Below are 23,936 nucleotides of genomic sequence, written 5' to 3' on the forward strand. Positions count from 1 at the left end.
ATTTTCTATGAAATATATACCTACCCATTTCTTACTTTCAAGTACTTTGAAAAAGCCGTATCTGGGGAAGTAGCTGCTTCACAAACTGGTATTCCCAGATGGCGTGATTCTTAAAATACTGTCTTCAGCAGACTCCCACAGTCTACTGAATGTAGCGCTAAACTTCCAAAGGGGTTAGCGCTAATGACAAGCAAAAAAAGACCGTTAAGTCCAGAGGGGAAGTCAAAATCAGTGTTTCTCAGTAAAGAAATTCAATGGTGGTATTGATTGCAAGATTGATTGGACGGAGGGATGGGAGCGAAGGGGGTGGGGGAAGGGGAAGGGAGAGCAGAGGAGAAAGGGGGAGAAAGAAGCACAGACAGAGACACAGAGGAGAGAGGGAGAGAGACAGAGAAAAATGCTTTGGAAGAGGTTCCCAAAGAGGACGTCTCTTGGGAGAAGCTCGCTGGAATCTCCCCCTGTCTTCCCGCCGGCTTGGCTGGAAAGGCGGATCCTGACGGAATCCTTTCAGCTTGGCTCTCGCTTCTCGCCTCTCGTTCTCACGCCCACATAGGCCGTGTTCGCCCTCTTCCAAAGTGACCCCATCCCAAGAGCCTCCCGAAAGCTCAAAAGGGTCACTGCAGCCAGTCTTTAAGACGCTCCTTCCCAACGCCACCCCCTAAAGGCGGTCAGAAGCCGGAGTTTAAACTCCAAATACCAGACCCGGCAAAGCCAACAGGGAGGGTGTCTCATCTTCCGCGGCCCCGAGGGAGCATCCCAGAAGACACGCAACTTTGTCCCCAACTTCTGGGCCTGTCTGCCTGCCCCTCAGTGGGAAGGAGTCGCGGGGCGAGGAGGGCGGGAGGGGGCTCGGGGCCCGCGGAGCCGCGAAAGCCGCCCCCGGGGGTGGGCTGGACCCCAGCGCGCCGCAGCCGCGCCCCCCACCCGCCTGCCCTCCCGCCCGCCCGCCTCGCGCGAGGGGAAGGTCCCCGCCGACCGCGCCCTCTCTGCGTCCGCTCCGGGTCCCGCCGGGCGTGAGGGGAGGGGACAGGCGCGAGAGGAGGGCCCGGCGGCGGAGGGGAGGAGGCGGTGCGTGCCTCGCCTGCCAAAGGCAGAGCCGCTCCTCCGCGCGCGAGCCCCGGCGCCCCGCGCGGCCACAGCGCTCCGCCCGAGCCGCCGCCGGAGACCCGCGGGGAGCGGGGGCTGCACGGGCGGCGGCGCCGCGCGCCCTTCCGGAGACCCTGCGCCTCCTGCCCTCCCCGGCTCTCCCTCCCGAGTCGGGCCCGGGGCTCCGCGGCGGGTAGGGACAGCGACGAAGGGGGAAGGACGGTGTTCCGTGCCGTGGATGCGCCGCCCGGGGAAGACAGCAAGTTGTGTGTGCGCCCCGGCCCGGGGAGGGAAGGCGGCCGCCGCCCGCCAGCCATGTGAGTCCAGCGCGCGGCTGCCCGCGGACCTGGGCTCCGCTCCTTTCTCTCCGCGACCCCTAGTCCCCGGACGCCGGAGTTGGGCTGCTCCCGGGCTCCAGACTTCCTGAGCTTGGCCGCCGGCGGGCTCTCCCTGCCCGCCGCGTCTGCTGCTGGCGTCTGCCTCCGGGGGGTGCTGCCTTCCCATCCTCATCCCCTCCCTCCTCGCGGGGCCGGCTGGAGAAAGCCCCTCTCCCCCGTTGGGGGTTTTGGGCTCATTGTGTGTCTTCGGGGTCGGGTGGGGGTGGGTTGGTAAGGCCACTGTAGGGGGCTGGCCACGGACTTGTCATGTTCGTGCCCCAGGACGCCTTCCCTCAGCTCGAGATGAGGGCCCTCGTCCCCCCACCACTGCCACCTCCCACTCGCTTCCCCTGCCTCAGGGCCCAGACAGACCGACTTCAGCCGCTAATGCTGATGCTGACCGCAGTTGACAAGAGTTAAAAAAAAAAAAAAAAGCCGAGTCTCCCCTGGAGTGACACGCCGGAGTGGAAGTGGGGCGGTGGGTGGAAAGGAAACAGGAGGGGCGAGGGTCGGGAAAGGAGAGAGGTGGGGCGCGCGGGGTGGCGGGGGGGCGCTTGCTGTGGGCCCTGAAAGCTGGAGGTAAGAGCGCCGCTATTGGAGCTGTGCGGTGCGTGAGCTCTGGGCTTCTGTATTCATTTCTTTGTGGAAAGTGTGGGAAGTGGTTCTGGAACTCTTTTTGAAAGGGAGAGAGGGATGGAACTGCATGCACGTGGAGCCGCTTGAATGACTGTGGTTCGAGGATAGTGTCCTGGAAAGCATGGATTATTTTTCAGGTTAGACACTGACTGATACTCATTCAGCAGGAGAGGTGGTTTCAGTAATTTAATTGGAACCAATGAATGAAAATTGCAGATTTGAAAATCTTTCGTTGACACTAGGAGAAGATAGTTAAGACTGAAGGAGTTGACAAATGTCGCTGAATGACAGCTGGGGATGCCTAATGGTCCCATCCATTCTGTGTGCCTCGACAGTCTGTAATTGCGAAAATTATCCTAATTATTTTGTTCGGGCTCATGTAGAGACAATGCACGTAGAGGAACATAGAAAAGTTGCTGCAAATTATGAGCATGAACTTGCAGGCCAACTAAACAAACCACGGTATGGCTCATTTTATTATAATATTTGGAATTATGTTTAGTACCAGTAAAAATGCTACATTACTTTTAATGTGAGTGTATGAAATGAATTCACTGGCTTGGCAAGTAGAAGTCATGCATTTCTTTGAGTAAATAGATGTCCGAGTTCATTTGGGAGCATTTATAGGAGATAACAGCATGAAAAGCTTTGCACTAGTCTGGCAAAATTCAGCTTACATTCTTTTCACTTTTGAAGTACTGAGGCAGTTTTGAATGTTTATTAATACAGAGTTGTAGACCAACTGAATCGGTGTTATTGCTAATCTAAAAATGCTTACCTCTTACTCTTTCTTATGGTTTTACCAGGGACCATCACCCTTACTGTGGAGGATGGGAAGTTGATGCCCAGGAAGACTGAAGATCCATTCATTTAATAGGCACTCTCCCATCACAGAACTTTGGATTACTGCTCGGTCCCGGTGGTTTCACACCTTCACTCACTCCTGCAGACCCTGAACAGTTCCTTTGGGTCCTCCTGGCCCTATCTGGTGGAAGATGGCATCCAGTCTGACTTGTACCGGGGTCATCTGGGCTCTGCTGTCATTTTTTTGTGCTGCCACCTCCTGCGTGGGGTTCTTCATGCCTTACTGGCTCTGGGGCTCACAGCTGGGCAAGCCTGTGTCCTTCGGCACTTTCCGGAGGTGCTCGTATCCTGTGCACGATGAGAGTCGGCAGATGATGGTGATGGTGGAGGAATGTGGGCGCTATGCCTCCTTCCAGGGCATCCCCAGTGCAGAGTGGAGGATCTGTACCATTGTGACGGGCTTGGGCTGTGGCCTCCTCCTCCTGGTGGCGCTCACTGCCCTCATGGGTTGCTGTGTGTCGGAGCTCATCTCCCGGACAGTGGGAAGAGTGGCCGGAGGAATTCAGTTTCTAGGGGGTAAGTGACTTTGTTCAACTTCATTTGTTTACTGGAATCCCAAAGCAATATCGAAAATTATGTTCCAGTTGTCCGCTGAGATTATTGAAACTGACACTGGAATCCTCAGGAGACCTAGACGTGGAATGGCTTTGGTGACAGATAGCCAAAGATTTATTTATTTATTTTTTTTTACCGGAATTGCTTTACAACCTTAAGAGCTCTTATTTTCTGTACATCCTTGAACATGTGCTACCTCATTGGCCTGCTGGCTACCGCCTCTGTCAGGCAGTAACATCCAGGTTGTTTACGATGTAGCAGAGGAGATAGTTTGGATTTTATCTTCTTAGTCTTTCAGTTTACTCCTCGTTGTAGTTGCTTCAGCAACAATTACGTTATCTGTGCCTTTCTGGAATCCTCAGGTTTTTAGAGATGAAAACGTCATAGGAAAGGAGAAAAGGGTTTTGATTCAACATTGTCATCGTAAGCTTTTAATACTCTTTGGTGGATGTAAAATTAAGCCTTGCCCAATCTTAAACTATATTTCTAAATAAATGATTACTGTTTTAAATGAGGTATCAGTTTTACATTAACGACCGTGGATTTCACAATGCCACAGATAGGCTTAATTACCTTGTTAGGATTTAACTTTCCTGGGTACTTTGCTGCAAAGGAAAAAAAAAAAAAGAATATTTAGTAAATGATGTGTGCTTCTCCCAAAAGGACTGGATAGTCTCACTAACACCAGAAAAGGTTTGATTTTTACTTGGATTTCTTCCAACAAGTATTGCTTCAGTATCTCTGGTCATGTGGTTTTAATTATACTTTATATATTTTCCGCTGCGCCTTTCACCTCCATTTTTCAACCTGATGGGCTGAACTTGTCTGATTTATAATCCGCCTTGGTGAAATATGACAACCTCTGTAGATAGTATAGGATGCAGGGGAATAGGAAGCCAGGAAAACGTATAAAATATATCTGTAACTTCATTACAAAGTAAAAGTCTGTTGCCCTTTCATTTGGTGTTTTCTTACACTCTTTTGTGAAACATCCAAAAGAAGAAAAAACATTAAAAATGGAGAGTTCTGAGATAGAGTCTACAGGTTGGAGAAGCCCCAAGAGGTTATTTCAGATGATTTAATATAAAGCTTTCAAGTAACGTTTTAAGTAAGAGAATTCTTGTGTGAAAAATGCCAGTGGCAAAAAGTTTTGTGTTTTGAAATAAGAGATACCGTTGTTTGCCGTTCTTGATTGCCTTACCAGATGGAACTGTGTCCTCTTTTTTTTTTTTTTTTCCTGTTCCCCTGTGGTTTTGCGTCTCAGTCTGCCCTAGGAGGCAATTTGGGGGACTTAACTGTCTTTCCTGCTTCACTGTTCAACGTTGGGCAAAAGTCTTGTGTGTGATATATATATTCATACAGATATAGAGTAAAACTATTAGGAAACATAATGAGCTTTTGTAGAGAGTTGCAATATAAACCCAGGCTTGGAAAACTTGTTGATGCCACAGATTTGAAGAATAGGACTAATGCCAGGAGTATTTAACTTTTTTTTCTTTAAGAATAAACTTGATTTGCTGTTTGTGTTTTACTTGGCTCCAGAAAAATGCTTAGGCCGTTTCTTTTTCTCCTCTTACGGTAAATATTACTTTCCATTGTTTTTCTTCATTTTCAGGCAGGGACTACTATTATTTCTGGCAGAACAGGGAAGTGCTTATAAAAAGAAATCAGTTTTTACTGATTACCTTTAAATGTGTAATGAAGGAAGGCAACAGGAAGTGAATCCAAGACTCGTGAGATTTATGTTTCCCTCTCTAAGCTATGTATAGATTTGGGGAAATTATATAGAAATAGATGTCCTACAGAAAACTCGAGGGGAAAGACCATTGGGGAAGTTACGTATACTTTTAAAAGGACTGGTTCTTTTTCTTTGTATATGCTTTTCATGAACTCTGGCTTGGTAAGATTTATTGACTTTGAGCTAAGAATATAGTTTATTCTAGAACTTGGTGTTCTCCCATTTCTCAAATATATTTCTCATATCTAGCAAAAAATAATTTTGAAAAAAAGTTTTGAGTGTAAAACCTAAGAGGTTTTTTCTGATTCAAACCTTTTGAGGGCACAAGTAAGTAAATATATCCCATTACCCGAGTGAGTAGTAAGTTTAGAATTAAAAGATGACTTGACTTACTGGAAAGGTTTTGGAAAATCTACCATTGGTCCGTTGGTCACTACCATTTAGTGAAAGACTAACTCATGGAAAAAAAAAAAAAAACTTCAAAGCAACTTCAAAAAGAATTCCTCCTGTTGTTCATTTCATAATTATTCAGCTTTTCATTCATAAAATCTTCAGTGTGAAATAGTTTTGAAAGTTTTCTTGCAATGGGTGGGTTTCTTAAAGACTGCAAAACACCAAAGCACTGAGTTGTGTGAATTCCATAGATGGCAATGCTTCAGAAATGTAGCCGAAGTGCAGGGTGCTCTGCCGTAAGGCGGATTCTCCTACTAAAAATGATTCACCCAGAAAGGTTATGTTTAGCTAAAGTTAGGATTGCTCCAAAGACAACAGGAAGCAGGGGAATGGCAGAGGCTGGAGGCATCCTGCTTAACCCTGCCTGCTGTGTCTGGAGTTTGCACATATGGTATAACGTCAGGCAATAAAACCCCTGCAGTACTTTGGAACCGGTGAAAGGACGAAGTGTCAGCCTTAATTTTGAACTGCCTTGCTATTGTTGGTTAGAGGTTAACGTGTCACCTGTCAATAGAAAGAACACGAAGTGGAACTGTTGTCCATGGACGTTTACTACCCATAAAAGACATACTTCAAGGAATCAGTGACTTCTGCCTTTCTTGTGGTAACTTGTACATCAACTTTAATTGCCACCATCTCCAGCTTATATTTTAAGTCATGTCTTTGTCATAATTTTTAAAAACCAGTCTGGGTTGAGTTTTACCGTCAATTGAATTTTTAAAAGGCGTGTAGAAAGCCTTTGAGAAATATAATGTGTAATAAAAATGTTAACATGCAGAGCTGGGTAATGGTGCTATGAGAAAATAGAGGTTTTAATGCTGTTTTTGTTTGTTGGACATAAAATTATGTGCTTTCAAATGGTTAAGTACTTTAACAGAGTTTTTAAAACTTGATACCCAACTTTCGATGGATGTGTTAGTAAAACATCTCATTTACATGCCCTGTAAAGAAAGCATGTAAGAATGTCGTGAAGATGTATTACGTCTCTCTTAAGTTCTGCCCACTGGCACTTGCACATGTCAGGACCTGAATTTGCAGATTTCATCGTAGGAACTGGCTGATGCTTTAAAGAGGGGGACACGGAAAAGTGTCCCAAATTTGTATTATTCCACACTTAGTTTGGATGTGAGTCACAAATATGTATCAAATGGGTGAAGAATGCTAATTAGCAGCAAACAATGACCTTTCCAGTTTAGACACTGTTCTGCTCTAAGAAGCCAGGGGAGATAATCTCCTCAGCTAATTGATGGTGAAGTGCTGCTCAAGACAGTAACAACGACAGTGTTTCTTGGAGCATCCCTTTCTCTGAAAGCATCACTGCCTTCCCCAAATCCCCTCCCTTAGGGCTCTGCCTGGGCCTGTCTTTCACCTCTTTAGGATGAGGGCTTAGGACTTCTCCCCTTGCTCCACTTTAAACCTGACCTGACATGGGATATGTCACATGGTGTCCTCCACATCCAGGCTCTCTGTCAAGTGACAGACTTGATGACTGAAGAGTAAGACAAATGGTAAGTGTTGGCATATTAATGGGCAGAGTGGCTTTTTAGTGACAGTGTCTTAACCGAAAGAAGTTGCTCTAATTTCAAGGAATCTAGGCATTTCCTGGGCCAGCTGGGGAGCAGGCAGAGCTCTTTTTGCTCATCTCTAGATGTCATCTTCTAGATGACAAACCGCTCCTGTTTCCTTTAGCGCCGCTAACCTGGGACAAAAGGTCCAGGCGAGTGGGCTGGAGTTCTCAGCCAGTGGTTCTCAAACTTCAGCATGCAGCGGAGTCCCCCACAGGACTTTTTCAAACCCACGTTTTTGGAGCCCACCTAGGAATGACTGATTAGCAGGCTTGGTGGGGTGGGGTCGAGGGCTGGTGATGTGCGTTTCCAACGAGTTCCCAGATGCTTCTCGTGCTGAGATCGCCACCTGGAGGACCCTGTTCTAAGTCATTTTGTATTTTTGAAAATGACTTCTGATAGTTGGTTTGCTTTCAGAATTTAGTTGATGTTTCATTTTATCATGACCTGATGTACCCCTCTCTAACTGGACAGAAGTAGAAAGACCCCACCTCTGTAGTCTGGTATTGACTGAGCACATCCATCTATCCGAGTTCTTGTCACAGAAAATCGTTTTCCTGGAGTTCTCTCTCTTCATACATATTACATACACAACACAATGATCATATATACATCATGTGATATATTATATTCTTTTTTATCAGTGCCCAATACCAGAAAGAAGTTTTGATAGATGGATAACTCAACATTAAGGCCTTATATATTATATTCTTTTCTATCAGTGCCCAATACCAGAAAGAAGTTTTGATAGATGGATAAATCAACATTAAGGCCTTAATACCGCCTCTGTAGTTCTTCTGCAGTGGATTTTCAGTAGGCGATTGCTGATTGAAAGACATGAAGACCATACTGCAGACCACAGAGGTGGGCTAGGACAACCCTTGGCCCCAACTCTGTAAAGCCATGTGTGTCTTGGAAAAGTAGAATGATTAAGCCAGGAGGACACTCAGGAACCAGCCAGTCTGAGCTTCTGCTGCTAGTCAGGGTGATATAAACCAGCTTTGACGAAGGAGAAGGTCACCTGGTCTTAAGCATCTCTAGGGAAGAAGATGACTCAGTCTTGCAGAAAAACAGTACTTTCTAGGACCACAGTCCCCGTCTTCCATCACACTCGGATGTCCCAGGCACATTGACACAAAAGAGGAGTGAGCTTGAGATGGAGACTTAAATGGTGCAAGGGTGTGAGTGGGGCTCTGGCTGCCAGAAAGGAGTGAGAGGGAGATGCTGTGTGGACAACCCAAAGGAACACCACACATTGCATCTGCTCCGGGCCCTGGATTTGCTAAAGGAAGGGAAGTCGATGAGTTCACTGATCTTTCATAAAATCTAAAACACCAAATTTTATATGTTTGTATCTGATTATGTTTTAAAATTATAGTTTCAAATACTCATTGTCACCAGTTTTTTTTTTTCCCACATGCTTTTGATTTCTCCCAGAGGAACTTGTTTATGAAGCCTTAACTTGGACAGTTTTTCATTGTTTTCAGACTTTCCTATGAAGCTTCCAGATTCTCCATATCAATAATGAACACCAGAATTCAATGCAATATTCTTTTAGTTCCTGAGTGTGCCTAAAATCCCCTGAAAGCTCCAATGGAGAGTCCAATGCCCTGCCCCAGAGAGTCTGATTCGGTAGGTCTGGGTGGGGCCCAGGCGAAACTCTTGTAACAAACTCTAGGGGTTCTGGACACACATGGTCCACGGACCACATTTTAAGAAACATGAACCAATTTTATTCCCTTAAAACCTTCTACGTTGCTGGTGTGGGAGCACAGACTTAGATCAACTGTAAAGCTAAGTATGGATTATCAGTCTCTTCCCATCCATAGTCATTTATTTTGGGGATAATATGATTCAGGCAGAAAATATCAGAATTAGTGTGAGAACAGAGCAGTTTGTAACTGGGCTTTCCTTTATGTTACATTGCTGACCTTGGGTGTTAACTGGGGTCAGCCAAGCCTGTGTATACACTTAGACAGCAGAAGAGCCAAATCTTTTCCACGCTTTGCTTAGATGAAGACTCGACTTCTATTTGTGACTGCAGTTGCAAATTACAGACCTGCTCTCACGGCCAAGTGCTGTGTTTTGCGCCGGTCACCCTGCAATCCTGTGCAGTTAGGGTGTGCTCAGATCCCTCCTTTCTTTTCTGCCAAGTATACTTAGTTTTTTCTTATTTTGAGTTACTAGTTTTGACTTCCCAAAATTGTGTCTCTGAAGTAAAAAATAACAATGATAATAGTTCTTAAAAATGACAGAGTAAGGACTTATCCATTGCATTTGGGCATATCATATTAGCAGCCCTGAAAGACTTTTTTCCTAGAATTATTTAGATTTTTTTTTATAGTCCAAATCCTCATTTACTTTATGTGGAGTAGAGTCTTCCTAAGAGAGTCATTTGGTGTTTAACTTACTTCCCTTTCTTGCCACCGGCTAATGCAGGCAGAGCCGGATACTTCCCAGGCCAGGGTCGGTATGGACTAGTTAGCGTCCCTAAACACAGAGATTGCAGGTTGTTTAGTTGCCTTGTAAAAAAACATGTTTTCAGTTATAAGGAAAACCAACTGAGGAAGGTGAATGCATAACCACTTCTAAAAGAAAAACTTAAAACACACACTGAAAAGAACTTTACAGCATTCTACATAGGTAGTGTCACAAGATGCATACAGTCGGCGCTCCACACAGAGTCATCATTGTTACATTCTCTGTACTTGAACCCTCCAGCTCCCTCCAGCTTGGCAGGGTGTCTTATTGTATGTGTTGCTTATAATCAGAAAGGATAACAGCATTCAGCTCAAAGCTTTTATTCTTGGATGTCATTAAAATTCATCTTTTTGTTTCCTTGTGGCATCACCCTCAAGTGTGTTCCGAGGAACACTGATTTCCGAATGTACCAATAAGTGTTAACAGGAGAAAGCAAAATCATTTTGGGAACCAGTGGGCTTGAGAGACACTTGGTTATGGAAAGTGAACAGATTTCATTACAGCAGAATTTCACAGAGCCTTTAGTACGTTAATACTTATACCAATCTCCTGGGGGGATGTGGAAGGTATAATAATAAGTGTTTTCCTAACTAATTTGAGCCCAGCTCCCTGGGGACTCGTGATCTGTGGCAGGTAATTTATTCTTTTTTTTCCTTTTAACAACTGAGAACACTGAATTTTAGAGAGTGACACCCAAAGTCATCCCGTTAGTTACTGGGTGAGCTGTGAATGCTATCTCCATAGTATTGAAATGTTAACTTGAAATTCCACCTTGTATTATTTGTAGAATTCAGAATTTCTGACCATCATGGATAGCAAGTCTCTTAACATGAGTGCACATTTTTATTGTTTCTTTGGTCCCCAGTTTATGCTTGTAGTATGACAGAACACGGGTGGTTGTACGATACAGAAACTTTTTTTTTGCCAATTCTCAAAAAATACACGATAGCTTAATGTTAATAATGTAATATGTAGTAGAGAGGCCACTAGGGGAGCGTGCCATAACATCCAACCAAAGCAAACACACTGCCTTTCAGAGATTATTTAACAGAAGAATTTTATCTTTCATTGTTGCGTGCTGGCCAAGGTGCCTGGTGTAAGTTCCCCAGTGTAAATTCTCCATTGTTAGAAGCCCTTGTAATAATCCTTTGTTAAGGCTGATGATAATGTTAACTTGAGAGGACATACTTCTTAAATAACAAAGCCAAGGACCTGTGTCTCTCTCTAGAAATGAAGAATGATGTTCTACCCTGTCAATCTTGATCAATAAAAATACTATGAATGAAACAAAGAGAGTTCTAGCTACATCACTCTAAAGGAGTCTAGTGATGTCCTGGGGACTTTTGAATAGTTACTTTCAGAAGATCGTGAGGTTGGATTCAGTGTTGTCCCAGTGCTGGTGCACTGATGATAGTGCTGAATTCATCACTGAGCGATCTACGTATCCTTTCTTTTCTTTATATGATAGACATCATACCAGTTAGTGATTTTCTCTTAGAACTCATGAAGCTCAAATTATAACATAAGCTCCAGAACTGATCTGCTTATAACTTCAGTAAATACTTTAACCTTCCATGTGTCTCATAGTTTCTGTAATCGGGCAACACCAGATACCATGATGTCCTAAAACGTGTATAAAAATATTGTTGGATTTTCATTTTCATTTTATGGTTCTCTTTTTCCTCTATGTCTTATCTCTTCCAATAGAGCAAGAATAAGGTTAATATTTTCCTTCTAGCCGTACAGTGGCTAGCGTAGTAAATGATATCTTATGTATTCAATTAATACATGATATATTAGTTAGTTTTAATTATTTATTAGCAACATTTTTATCTGTAAGATGTGACCTTGTTCTTCTATACCTCATGGGAATATTGCAAAGAAGAAAGAAAATAATGCTAGAAATGTGAAGATATCAGAAGCAATGTCTCCTTAACTGATGTCCCAGCATAATGTTAGTCTTTTGTGGGGAGAGGGGGAGGTAATTAGGTTTATTTATTTAATGGAGGTACTGGAGATTGAACCCAGGACCTTGTGCATACTAAGCACACGCTCTACCCTTGAGCCAAACTTGAAAAGAAGTTTTTGTAGTCTTACAGGTCGAAATGAGGCTGCATAATACTACCTCTCTCTTCAAGTACATTTTGAAAGCTCTGAATGAGCTTTATTTATTTTCTGCAGTAAAGAAATAAGCTGCCCTGGTCTGAATGTTGGTGTCCCTCCTCCCTCCTGCCACCCCCATCCACCCAAATTCATTTGTTGAAATCCTCATGCCCTGTGTGATGGTATTGGGAGGTGAGGCTTTTGGGAGATGATTGGGTCATGAGGGTGGAGCTGTCATGCATGAGATTAATGCTCTTATAAAAGAAGTTGGAGAGAGGGTCCTTGCTCCTTCTGCTATGTGAGGATACAGGAAGAGAGCTCCCAGCCAACATATGGCCAACCTGATCTTGGACTCCAGCCTCCAGAAGAAGGAGAAATACATTTCTGTTGTTTCTAAGCCGCCCAATCAGTGATATTTTGCTACTTCAGCTAGAATGGACTAAGAAACCAGCTTAACTTTAACGTTGTGTTTCACAAACTTATCTGAGACTGGCGGAATCCTACTTATCTGTAATATGCAATAACATCTCCTTGAATGAATGGCCAGCAGAACAAACTTCAGGAAATGCTGAGTTGAAATATGTAGTAAATCCGGGGAATTAGTGTTTAGGGGCATTTAGCAGTATTTTTTAGTGCCTGCTGTGTGTCAAATACGGTGCTCAGTGTTGGAATACAAATTGAGATAAGATCTCTGCTGTAGAGGAGCTCACAGTCTCACGGAGGAAACCAACATGTAAAGTGCAGTTACAACCCGAAGGACTCACGATGCATACACTCTGATGCATACGGTGAGGCTGATCCAGCTGTCAAGTGAGGTGCTCGCCAGCCCCATGCAGGGTGCCAGTCATCTTCCCTTCTGCCCTTCTCCTGCTTGGCTGTGCATCGCAGGGGACTACATTTCCCAGAAGCCTTGACACCTGGCATCTGGGTACATTCAGCCAATAGGAGGCACATTTGGAAGATGGAGGCAGGGAGAAACCAGGGTATTTCTCCCCCTCTAGCTCCTCCTGGGCAGAATCTTCGGCAGCTGTTGTCTCTTTTCCTGGAAAGCCCTGCCCTTCATGGTCCCAGCTCCCATCAGGAGCTGCCGTCCTGATCCTCCCCTAGTAGACAGTCCAGTTCTCCTCGCCATTGGTAATACATCTTCTCCCAGCATCACTCCATGCTAATGGATGGTAGCAGTTTTCTGCTGATGCCAGTTTCCGGGTCACCTCTTTAACTCCTGTCTGGCTTTTTAGCTCTTCCGTCACCTGTGTAACCAGTTTCCTGTATTATATTAAATTCTCTGTGTTTGGGATACTTAGGATGGCTTCCACTTTCTGGACCTTGGCTAAAATACAATAATACATCATTCAAATTCCTACCTGAGCCAAGTGGCAGATTATGTCATACTGTGAACTCTTGGGGGTTTTGGTGAATAGACAAAAATCTCAGATGTTCAGGCATGCCCAGGGTCCACTGAAGTGTGAACTAAATGCCGTAGGAGCACAGAAGAGGGAGGGACCTTGTGTCTGGTGGGGTCTGCAAAGGCACTGGGGCAGAGGTGCTAGCTGAGCTGGGTCTGAAGGATGAGCAGACGGCTCCCTGGGATTTCGAGCAAAGGGAACGTCCAATTCTCAAAGCCAAGTTGTAAAAAGATCCAGTGGGAATTCAGGGAATGGCAACATACATAAGGTGTGAACTGGGGGTACTGTGACAAAAGGATCAGGTCTGAAGGTCCCTGTTCATATTCCGTGGTTAGAATTCTACACTTAACTAACTGGAAGTGTTTGAGTGGCTCTGGGTAAAATTGACTTAGAAACTATATAATCTGGTAGCAGTGAGGAGTAAAGACTGATTTGGGGAATAACAAAACCAGGAAAGGCAGCAAGAGGCTTGTTATAGCAGGCTCAGCCAGAGATGGTGAGAACCTCACCAAAGCTGTGGGAATAAAGAGAAAAAGATTTCGAAGACGATCCTGAGGCGGAGGCAAATGGGGTTAGCTGCTCTCATTTTCAGATGAATAAATGAGTGAATGAATGAATAGCTCAGTAACTTTATATTTCTGTGTATACAGAAAACCAGACATTTTCTCTCTTTTTTCCCCCAGTCCCTCAGACAATTAGAAAACAAACAAGAAAACATGTCTTAAACCCTAGCAGCTCTGTTTTGACTCACAGAACAGAAGATTTTAACAAGTCATGAATATTATTGTTGTGACAGTATGTAGATGTGACTGACTGTACAGCCCGGCAGTGTGGCTACCTCTGGTTTTAGAATTGTTTCACATCCACCTGGGTGTGCAGGACGGTTACTGACTGCTCAGCACACCCGGAGGCTTTAAGAGGAGCGTTTTTGATGACACCTGTCATCTAGTAACGGTCAGCATCATTAAACCTCACTGGCATCTCACAAGCAGACATTTCCCTTTTCTCTTCCTGAAAGTGTGGGAAATAGTGAGTGTGTAAGTACATAAACTTAAGCAGATATAAGAGTAATTTTTATACATCTGATTTTCATAAAAAACATTTGATGTTTTCGGTTATACCTTTATTTTACTTATAAAGAAATAACTGAACAGTATTTTCAATGGGTTTATAATTGAGCATTGCTGTTGGTTACTTGTGGTAAATGAATCTTTTAGTCCGAAGACCTAAGAGATTCCTGTCATAGGATGTGTTAGTCATGTGACAGCTATGTCATAAGGTAGAGAAAGAAAAGAAACTAGTTGTCCCTTGGTTATTACCTGTGAGTTAATATTATCAATGGTTATTGTTCACGTGCCGTGGGTCAATTGCATTGAAAGTCATGAAACACGAAACGTCCTTTTGTTATTCCTTGAGGAAGGAAGAGCCTAGAAATGGCTACTTAGTGAAAAAGCAGAGGTGTGAAGGATGAATATTTTAACTTAAAGAAAAATTTTGGTCTTATGCATAAAGGCGGCGTTCTATTTTGATCGTCTGGTGGAAGAAAGTCCGTTGGTTCATTCGTCTCATCCACCCACTGCTGGCCGTCTTGATTATACCCTCCTGGTCAGCACCATTTAAAGTTCAGTTTGGCTGCCAGTGCCCTCGGTGCCTGGTAGGTTTCATGAAATTACACAGCACTGAGCTCTTCTCTGCGTGGCCCCATTTTCCGTCCATTTGACTTCAGGGTAATTTTGGACAATCATGCTTTGTGTGGTGTGGTTTTCCCGTAATCATCCTGCGGCCCAGTTAGGGCAGATCTGGAAATCTGAATCTGATGAGATTTTAAGATGGTGGAAAATACTGGAGGAGGGAAATGTTTTCATTTCTTTTATACTTTCCCTATTTAGCGTCTTAGGCTGGTAAAGTGTGGCAGATTGTTTTTGCAGCGTTCCTTACAGCCTAAGATTAGAATAACAACAGTTTTTCCCACATGGGATGCTTCAGAATTTTGCATGCAGTCAGATCGCAGAAGAAACTGCTTCTGTGAGACTGTAAGTAAAGTGAGATGTTAGTACTTTTTTTTTTTTTTTGGTATTAGCAAACCCTCAAGCACTGCCTTCTGTTCTTGTGTTTACATTCTTCTATGGCCATGTGTTGTTGTGTGAAGGAAGCGAACACAGGATCTGTACAGGCAGGGTTGCATTCTGCCACTCGTGAGCTTCGTGGACCTGGGCAGGCAACTGACTCAGTCTCAGATCCTTCACCTGGTAACTAATCGTAATACTAACTCACCGGGTTTTTGTGAAGTTTAAACATACGGAAATCATGTAATATCAGACCTGGAAAGGTAGCTTCCCAGTAAATGTGATTGTTACCAGTACTTCATTTGACTTAAGATTTTACACTTAACTTTAACTTAAAAAGTGAATAAGCTTCATTCATTACACATTCATTGAATCCTGCTCTGTGCGAGGCAGCATTCTAGATATGAGGCTAATGTAAAGAGTAGAAGCAGACCAAGAAAGAACTATAAAGAACTGAAAGAAAGAACTCTGGTTTACTTTAGCCTGCTTTTAGTTTGCTTTTGCACAATACTGCGTTTCCCAAACTAATTTTTGTACTGGTGGTATTCGAATCTGCACGTGACTTATTACTCAGGACCCAGTAATCACACCTTGTTCCTAGCTGTATTTGACCCCCATACATCATAATTTGAGGTGCAATCTGTTTAGAGACTCTCAACATCTGGACAAGTGTTTTTTTATTTGTTCGTTTGTGTTAGTCATGCTCCAATATTGTGGGTTTTCTCCATAACGCTGGTAATTTTTTTAGATTATCCTTAGGTTCTGTGAGGTTTCTTCCTTTAACTCTCCATTTCTCCTCTGATACACCCCAACATATTTATAGCCTGATTGCTACCTGTCTTCTTTTTTTAATCCCTCTTGAATAACCACAGAGACCAATTGAAAGTAGAATTAGTTCTTTAGAGTTCCGAGTCAACGAATGTCAGCTACTGTTAATATGTCATTTTATAATATACAAAACACTTTTGTATAGGTTTTCTCATTTAATCCTAAAATCCTGCTGCAGATTTGTTTTTGGAACTGTGATAGACGCTATGGGAAACAAAAGAAGTAAATATAATACAGGGTTGTGACCTCAAGGAGTTTATAAATTCATGGCTTTGGTCACTAGACTCACCCTCAGAAAGATGCCATCAGTATTCTCCCAGCAGCCAGCTTCAGTATTGTGTTATACAGCTAGATTGTTATTTTATCTTCACAAAATGAGGCTTGCCAGGGATATTTGCAGGTGTGTGTTGAAGTGATGTTCTTTAAGATTAAAGCTCAATTTAGGGGCTTTGCAACTTTCATTTCTGGTTCTTGGAGGAATTGAGCAAAATAAAAAGAAAATATCTTTGATGCTTGCCTATAATTCTTTAAAAACTGCACCAAGTACATTAGGAGAGAAAGAGAAAATGGAGTTTGAAATTGAGGATAGAGACGGGGCAGAAGCACATGCTGTAAAACAGTCATTTACTTTGTTATCAGAGGCTGAATCCTGTAGAATGGTGAGAAATTCTATTGTCTTGAATAAACCATGAGAAAGTTAATGTCATTGTAACTGTGTGTGATTGAAACATGTTACTACAACAGTCATGATCTCCGAGTGACCATTTAAAAAGCTATTAATTATGAAAAAGCCATTAATTTAAAAGGCATTAAGTTGTGTCTTCGTTCAGCATCACGGTGCCTATCACAAGTACTTCAGGTGGCTCAGAGGACCCGTGCTAGGTGGCCGATGACTGTCTCTTGCCTGGGCTCCTGCCCTGCACACCTGCCCCCTCCTGTCCATCCTCCTGGTGCCTCCGGAGTAACCTTGGCTGTGATCATGGCCCTTCGTGCCCTATATTCCTCTGTTGCTCCATGTAGGAGCACGTAGGCCGTGTGCCCCACACTCCATTTCTGATGTTACCACCCACTGGCATCCGTCCCCTGGGCTCCGCGTTGCCTAGTTTGCCGAATTTTACAGTGTTTCTTGTGCACTCCCCACTTTTGTGCCTTCACTGACACTGCTCCTCTTCCCCTGCACACCAGACCCAAATCGACTGGTCTTTTAAGGCCTGATGTGAATGTGGACTTCTCCAGGAAGTCTTCTCTGATGGCACAGCTTGAAGGAATCCTGCCTTTCTTGAGCTTCCTTCAGACTTTGTCAACTTTTTTTTATCCTGGTGGAAGCCTGGGGGGAACACCATCTTTCATGTATATTGCCAGCCCCCTGAGACATCTCTCAGCACACCCGGTGCTTCTCTCAATGTTTGCATTCATTGGGCAGATGATTTGCTTAAAATCATTCTGGAAAATATTCAATCCAGGTGTTCACATGAGCAAGAATCTAATTTGGGGTTCATGACATACTCAGCCTGTGTTCTCTATGTTACACTGTTAATTACCACCCCCTGCTTTTGGCTAGATCACTTCCTGTGTCCAGTACTCTCTTTCTCTTAAATTGAAGTATAGTTGATTTACAGTGTTCGGTTAATTTCTAGTGTGCAGCATAGTGATTCAGTTGTACATATATACACACACACACATATATATATAATTTTTCAGATTCTTTTCCATTATAGGTTATTACAAGATATTGATTGTAGTTCCCTGTGCTGTACAGTAGAACCTTGTTGTTTATCTATTTTATATATAGTAGTTTGTATCTGCTGATCCTGATAGCAAAATACAGACGCTGTGAAATTTTCAGTTTTGGATGCCAATAGCCCTGTGCTTAGAATGAAGTTCTGCTGAAGTGTAACTATTTCCGATCAAGTTTGTTGCAGAAGATGGTCTTCTTGTCCCTGTTCCCATTTCAGTTACATTCGAACCAGCAGACAGTGCTGACAGAGTCAACCATTGGAAACGTTACTGTGAGAAGGTTCACAGCTCCTACTCTGTGTTGGTTGAGTCGTTTTTGTCGGGGGTCTTGAGCCGGGTGCTTTGGCCCTGTCTCTCCGCAGTGACTGGTGCAGCCACTTCCTTTAGATAAAGACTAACTTGGTTGCTTCCCTCCTGAAATAAGAAAAGGCGAAACTGTCAGTGAGGTGGGTGGAGACGTGCTGCTGGGGGTGTATTTGAAAGGTGGCAAATGAATGACTCAGAAACCTTCTCTTCCATTCAGTCTCTGTTGATGGAGAGTGGATCCCATCTGGTGAGCTGCTGGGTGCTCTGGCTTCCATGTTACTGGACATTTGCGTTTCAAAATGTTAGCAAATCTAGCCGTCAGTGTGGGGTTGTTAGGGAGATGCCCACAGCCCATCAGTGAGTGCAGATGTTGTGATGCCCAGTAGGGCCACCAGGCAGACTGCCTCTGGTAGATGATCTCTTGGGACATATAGGGACACTAATGGGACACTTGGGTGGGGTGGGACTTGGTCCTTTTGAGACAAGTGGAACCCTTGAGTATGTGTGCATGAGTTCCATTCCTTTAACTTGTCCTCCTTTCCAAAATGCTCGCTTTTCCAAATTTGTAAAATGACTTCCTGAAACTGTGAACTCAAGTGTCAGCTACCTTGGTTTTGCTTGGAGGGACGATGCCTTGTCACCCAGTGTGTGGCATGGAGGAGAGAAGTGACAGGTGCTTTGGTAGACTGAGAGAAGCAGCCAAGTGGGGTGTATTTCTTCAATTTAGGAACAATCCTTTTTAACTGCCATGTGGAATTTTCTTTCAGGTTTTAAAGGTCAGTTTAGCACTTAAATATTTCTCTTATTTAAGTGTTATCATTGTCACTGTTTTTTTCACTTTTAGTCTGTTCACTCCATGAGGGTAATGAATATATCTGTCTCACTAGAGTTTCTTCTGTCTTTTATCACACAGCAGATCTCAGCAAAGAGCCATTGAGTAAATAAATGATTGAATGAATTCTGTTCTGTTAGTCAGGAGGAAAGGACTGTAAATGAATAATGGTCACGTCTCTCATGCAGGACTAATGGCATAAGGCCAGTGCAAAAGGAAAGTCACCATGCTCAAAAATTAAGAATCTCAAGAGAATGACAGCACCCAGGGTGGCCCTATACAGTTGCACAGGTTGTACACTGTGAAGCAGCCCTGCTCATGCAGAAAGGAGCCGGAGGTTTAAATTCCCATCCTTCCTGCTTTGGCTTGTGAATTAAATATCTTTTATTTCTAGTTAATAGTATGAAAGCTTTGCTTCTTCAATTCCTAATGAAACAGCCAGAATGAGTACTTAATACTAGTGCCCGTCACACCACAAATTTGAACTAATGCTTAATTTACCATCTTTGAAGCCAGCCTGCACCAGTTTTCTTAGCGTAAAATTGAAAGCAGTAAACGCTAGCAACCTGAGCCATCCGTTCTCTCCCTCAGCGCTGGTATGTTACTGACTTAGCTGTGTTGCACCAGTAAATCATTTTGACCCAAATTTAGTCTGTATGAACTCCGGTTAAATGATTATAAATCAGAACAGTGGCAAATGAGCTTATTTCCTCTTTGGTTTGGGAGCCAGAGAACCAGTTCAAAATGGATTTGCCAAAGAGTCACTAGTCCCAAGAAGAGGTAAGAGAAACCTTTATATTTAAGAAATCCCCGGAGGTAAGTTTAGTTTACAAGAGAAATTGAATTGTGATAAAGCAGAAGGGAGGGATATGTCCTCCAGGGCTGCTCGCCTGGTACATAAACCTGAGTGGAAGGTAAATGCTGGCCCCTCTGCGGTCTCCACAGATTTAAAAGTGAATTGGTGAAAGTTCTAATCAGACTCGTCAGCACAGATGATCCTTCAGCCGCTGAGTAAATCTGAAGATGGGGAGCAGCCGACAGTCCCCATCCGGGCTGCCCAGAGGCGAGAAAGGAACCACAGGGAGAGATGTGCACGTGGGGCCAAGGGACCTGGACCCAAAAGGAAGGCTCTTGCCGACTCCAGAGCCGTCCCCACCACTGGGCTCTGAACTTCCCAAAGGCTAAACTACCACCAGCATCTTTTGTGGCTTCTCATCGTCTAGTTGCTGCCTTCATAGCGTATCATCTGTTACCGAAAGGTAGACCTTTTGGAATTAAAATGAAGCTAAAAATAAATCTGGCCACTGTACCGTCTTGATCCCTGGACATAAAGATTTTGTAGCAAAGGAGGAAGATGTTGTGACCAAGATGCCAGGGCCATCTGTGGATTTTCATTAGAGCAGTTTTACATTTATACAGATAATGAAATGCTCGTAGCATGGGAAAAAAATGCATTTTTTAAAAAGTCATCAGTTAATTGTATGTTAAAGTGTGAAATGCAAGCAGATGTATCAGCAGCTTCTGAAATGACTGTCCTGCGGGCATGAGCTTGATCACAGATCAGGGTTTATGAATATGTTACCTCTCTGCCCTCACTTCTGTGCCCTGTGCTCTGCTGTCCTCAGGAAGGGCAACAGAGCTCTTGTCACCTGTGTGTGGGGTCTTGACTATCTTTCCATTTGATGAGCAGAGCGGGGAGGAGGGAATAGAATGGAAATGCGTTAGACCTGCCTCCTTTCCTGGTCCAGGAAGGAGCCACATCCTGCTGAGACCCTTTCCCCACGCTTCCAGCCTCTTGTGAAGCAGTCTCAGTCCCCGGGAGCCTCGGCATGTCATCCTCCAGCTAAATGCTGATGCTGGACCCTGCTCTGCAGTGGAGCTGGAGGACAAGATTAAACACACAAAAGTTGATGAATAATCTAAATAAGAGGAATCGTGATCTATTATATGCTAACCGTGGGCTGGACATTTGTTTCTGTAAACGAGGGTTGGTCCCATTTCACAGATGAGAAGGCAGAGGTAGAGAGCTCAAAATCTTGGAGCCAGCTAGTGGCCAGACTGGGATTCAGGCCTGAGTCAGGTGAGCCCCAGCCTGCTCCTCCTCCCACAGTAACGTGCGCTCTTCCTCGCTGTGACCAGATGAATGATGGTAGATCCGCACATCTTCTGTCAAGATGTCAAGCCTCAGTTTTCTCTGGAATAATCAGAGAACGTGCCATGGACCCATACGTAGGTTTTGAACTGGAAACACCTATGGTTTGAATAATTAGGAAATAGAAGAAAAATATTTTAAGCTTCCTTTTTAATATCTTATATGTATTTTTTTTTGCTTAGGCATTGACTTTTGAAGTATAGTTGATTTGCAATGTTGTGTTAGTTTCAGGTGTACAGCAAAGTGATTCAGTTATATATGTGTATGTGTGTATTCTGTCTCAGATTATTTTCCATTATAGATTGTTACAAGATATTGAATGTAGTTTCCTGTGCTATACAGTAGGTCCTTGTTTTATAAATAGTAGTTACCTATTTTATAGTTGTAGTGTGTATCTGTTAATCCCAAAATCCTAATTTTGTCTCTTTCCCCTTTCCCCTTTCATAATCATAAGTTTGTTTTCTATGTCTGTGAGTCTGTTTCTGTTTTGTAAACATGTTCAATTGCATCATTTCTTTTAAGATTCTACATATAAGTCATATCATGGTATTTGTGTTTCTCTGTCTGACTTACTTCACTTAGTATGATAATCTCTGATGCATCCATGTTGCTGCAAGTGGCGTTATTTTATTCTTTTTTATGACTGAGTAATATTTTAATATCTTATATGTATTTCTTACAAAATTTGAAAAAGATTAATATTAGCCAACCCATAAATATTAGTATTAGAAAAGATTGACTAGATTCAAGAAGGTTTTCAATTCTGTCTTGTGAGACAAAGTGGGATAAAGATACACTGTCATTTAAAATCTTGTGAATTTAACAGTGTTTTGTAAGAAGTCATATTATGTAAAACAAAGGCTTATAAAATCCTGACCTTGAAGCCTGGAGATTTTCAATTTATGACTGTGGTTGCTTTTCCTTAGATGTAGATATTCATTCATATATTTGTATCTATTTGATAATCATTGGTCCCCTTACATTGCATTTTATTAAGATCTTCTATGTACTTCTTAATCTTAGAACAAACTCCATGTGAGTCATTCTTTTATAAACATACACTAAAAAGATTCCTTCCTTTTGAAAGCTAAGACCTATAGATATGTACTCATAGTTAAATTGTAAACTAATCTACTCTAGGAATTAATTTGCTTCTCCTGCTTGGGTTTGTTTTTTTTTCTTTTCCTTAATAGATACAGGAATAGTTTTAAAAGAATGTGTCCTTCTTCTCTATTTTGCCCTATTTTGACAGGGAAAAATGGATACCAAATTTATTGTGTACCCTCAATTATTGTTGTATTTAGAATTGTGTACCATACATTTTTAGAATCTTCAAAAACACTAGACGTGACTTTGGTTAGGTAAAAACAGCATGAGTACAATACAAGTAGTTTCAACCCTGGTTGTTTTTTCTTTATGTGGTTATAAGCTGGGAAATATGCCTTCATCAGGCATTAGATTGTGTCCCTCACCTGTAACCTCAGTAACATTTTCCATTACTTTCCAGTGAATTCTGATCCCCTTGCCTGTAGCTTCATGACCTAATGACTCAAAGGTTGCGTGACTGGCTGGCTCGGAGGATGAGAAGCCATGGCCACTGACTGAGGTCTCCCACTGATCCTCTGATTTAGGAGAAACATAACTTTCCCACCACTTTTCGATGGCTCTGCGCACAAGCTCACGAGGTTAGGGTTTGGCTGTTTGTTCAACAGCAGGGGCTTAACGTGGAGGGTACTGATCAAAGCCAGCAGAGGACGGACAGGACAGGAAGACGGAAGAGCAGAAGAGACACAGGACAGACAGCCAAAATAGTAGAGAAATGCACAGACGGAAGACGAGTGGCCAAGTCTACCTGGTGTAGAAAATTGGATTGTGGTGTCTTTGCCTTGTTAAAAATCACAGAAATTAGGTATAAAGCTTTTGCTTTTTAAAGAGAGGTTTTTGAGTAACAGGCAGTGCACATGACGTATAATATTGTTTCCTGAGTGTAGGACTTGAACCTCTCACTTAGGATTTCTTTATTTCATACATTCCTGGAAGATCTACGTCTGGCCCTGCACTTGTGCGTGTTGTACCCATTTCTGGAAAGAGGATCAGACTTCCACCTGATTCCATCTGATTCCCAATAGGGACTGTGACGCATACACAAAGTTTAAAGAACCAGTAATCCACCAGCACAACTCTGTGCCTTCGATCAGTGACTCTTTAGGCTGTTCTGTGTCTTAAATATTTTATTTTGAATTTGATTGTATTCAATTTTAGATGACTTTCAGATATTTCTATGAAAGCTGACTATTCTGCCAGCTAATTAGTGCTTATGTAGGACGAGCACTACTTAGGAATTTTGTCCAGCTCATATCTTATTCCCCTTAATTCAATGAGTACATTTATAACCTTCTACATATGTGGTCACCTATGTGATTTGTAGGATGAGGCATCCTTTGAGATTTCCTAAAAAGAATATGCTTCGTTACAATTTGCACTATATGAAATGGTTAGTTTTTTTTTTTATTGTAGACATTTTCAATTGAATGCTTACATGGTTGTCTTAATGGGAATTTAGGGATTCATGTTTACTGAATCTGATTAGCTAAGGGGATAAAGAATGTAAACCAGACATAAGAGAAATGACAGGGTTTTCCCTACTTTAAATATTCCTCTTCAAGAGGTAGCCTCATATATTTTAGGCTATTGCTTTAAACATTTAAAAGAAAAACAACACACCGAGTTGTTACCAGACTGACAGTTGAT

At 43.0% G+C, this 23,936-nt stretch overlaps 1 protein-coding gene across 2 annotated transcripts in view; it reads left to right on the forward strand.

Moving 5' to 3' along the window:
- Nucleotides 1–1,104: 1,104 nt before the first annotated feature.
- LHFPL6 (LHFPL tetraspan subfamily member 6) overlaps nt 1,105–23,936 on the forward strand; it is a 196,140-nt gene continuing 173,308 nt past the window's right edge. The window contains exons 1-2 of one of the 2 annotated variants that reach the window (XM_032496256.1): nt 1,105–1,403; nt 2,906–3,479. In XM_032496256.1, the coding sequence (XP_032352147.1) occupies nt 3,095–3,479 (385 nt within the window). In that variant the 5' untranslated portion in view covers nt 1,105–1,403; nt 2,906–3,094. Of the gene's footprint in view, nt 1,404–2,212; nt 2,237–2,905; nt 3,480–23,936 lie in introns of those variants that run through there. The other variant, XM_032496257.1, reaches the window with a different exon arrangement.

The sequence above is a fragment of the Camelus ferus genome, chromosome 14 (assembly GCF_009834535.1).
Source record: "Camelus ferus isolate YT-003-E chromosome 14, BCGSAC_Cfer_1.0, whole genome shotgun sequence".
NCBI lineage: Eukaryota > Metazoa > Chordata > Mammalia > Artiodactyla > Camelidae > Camelus > Camelus ferus.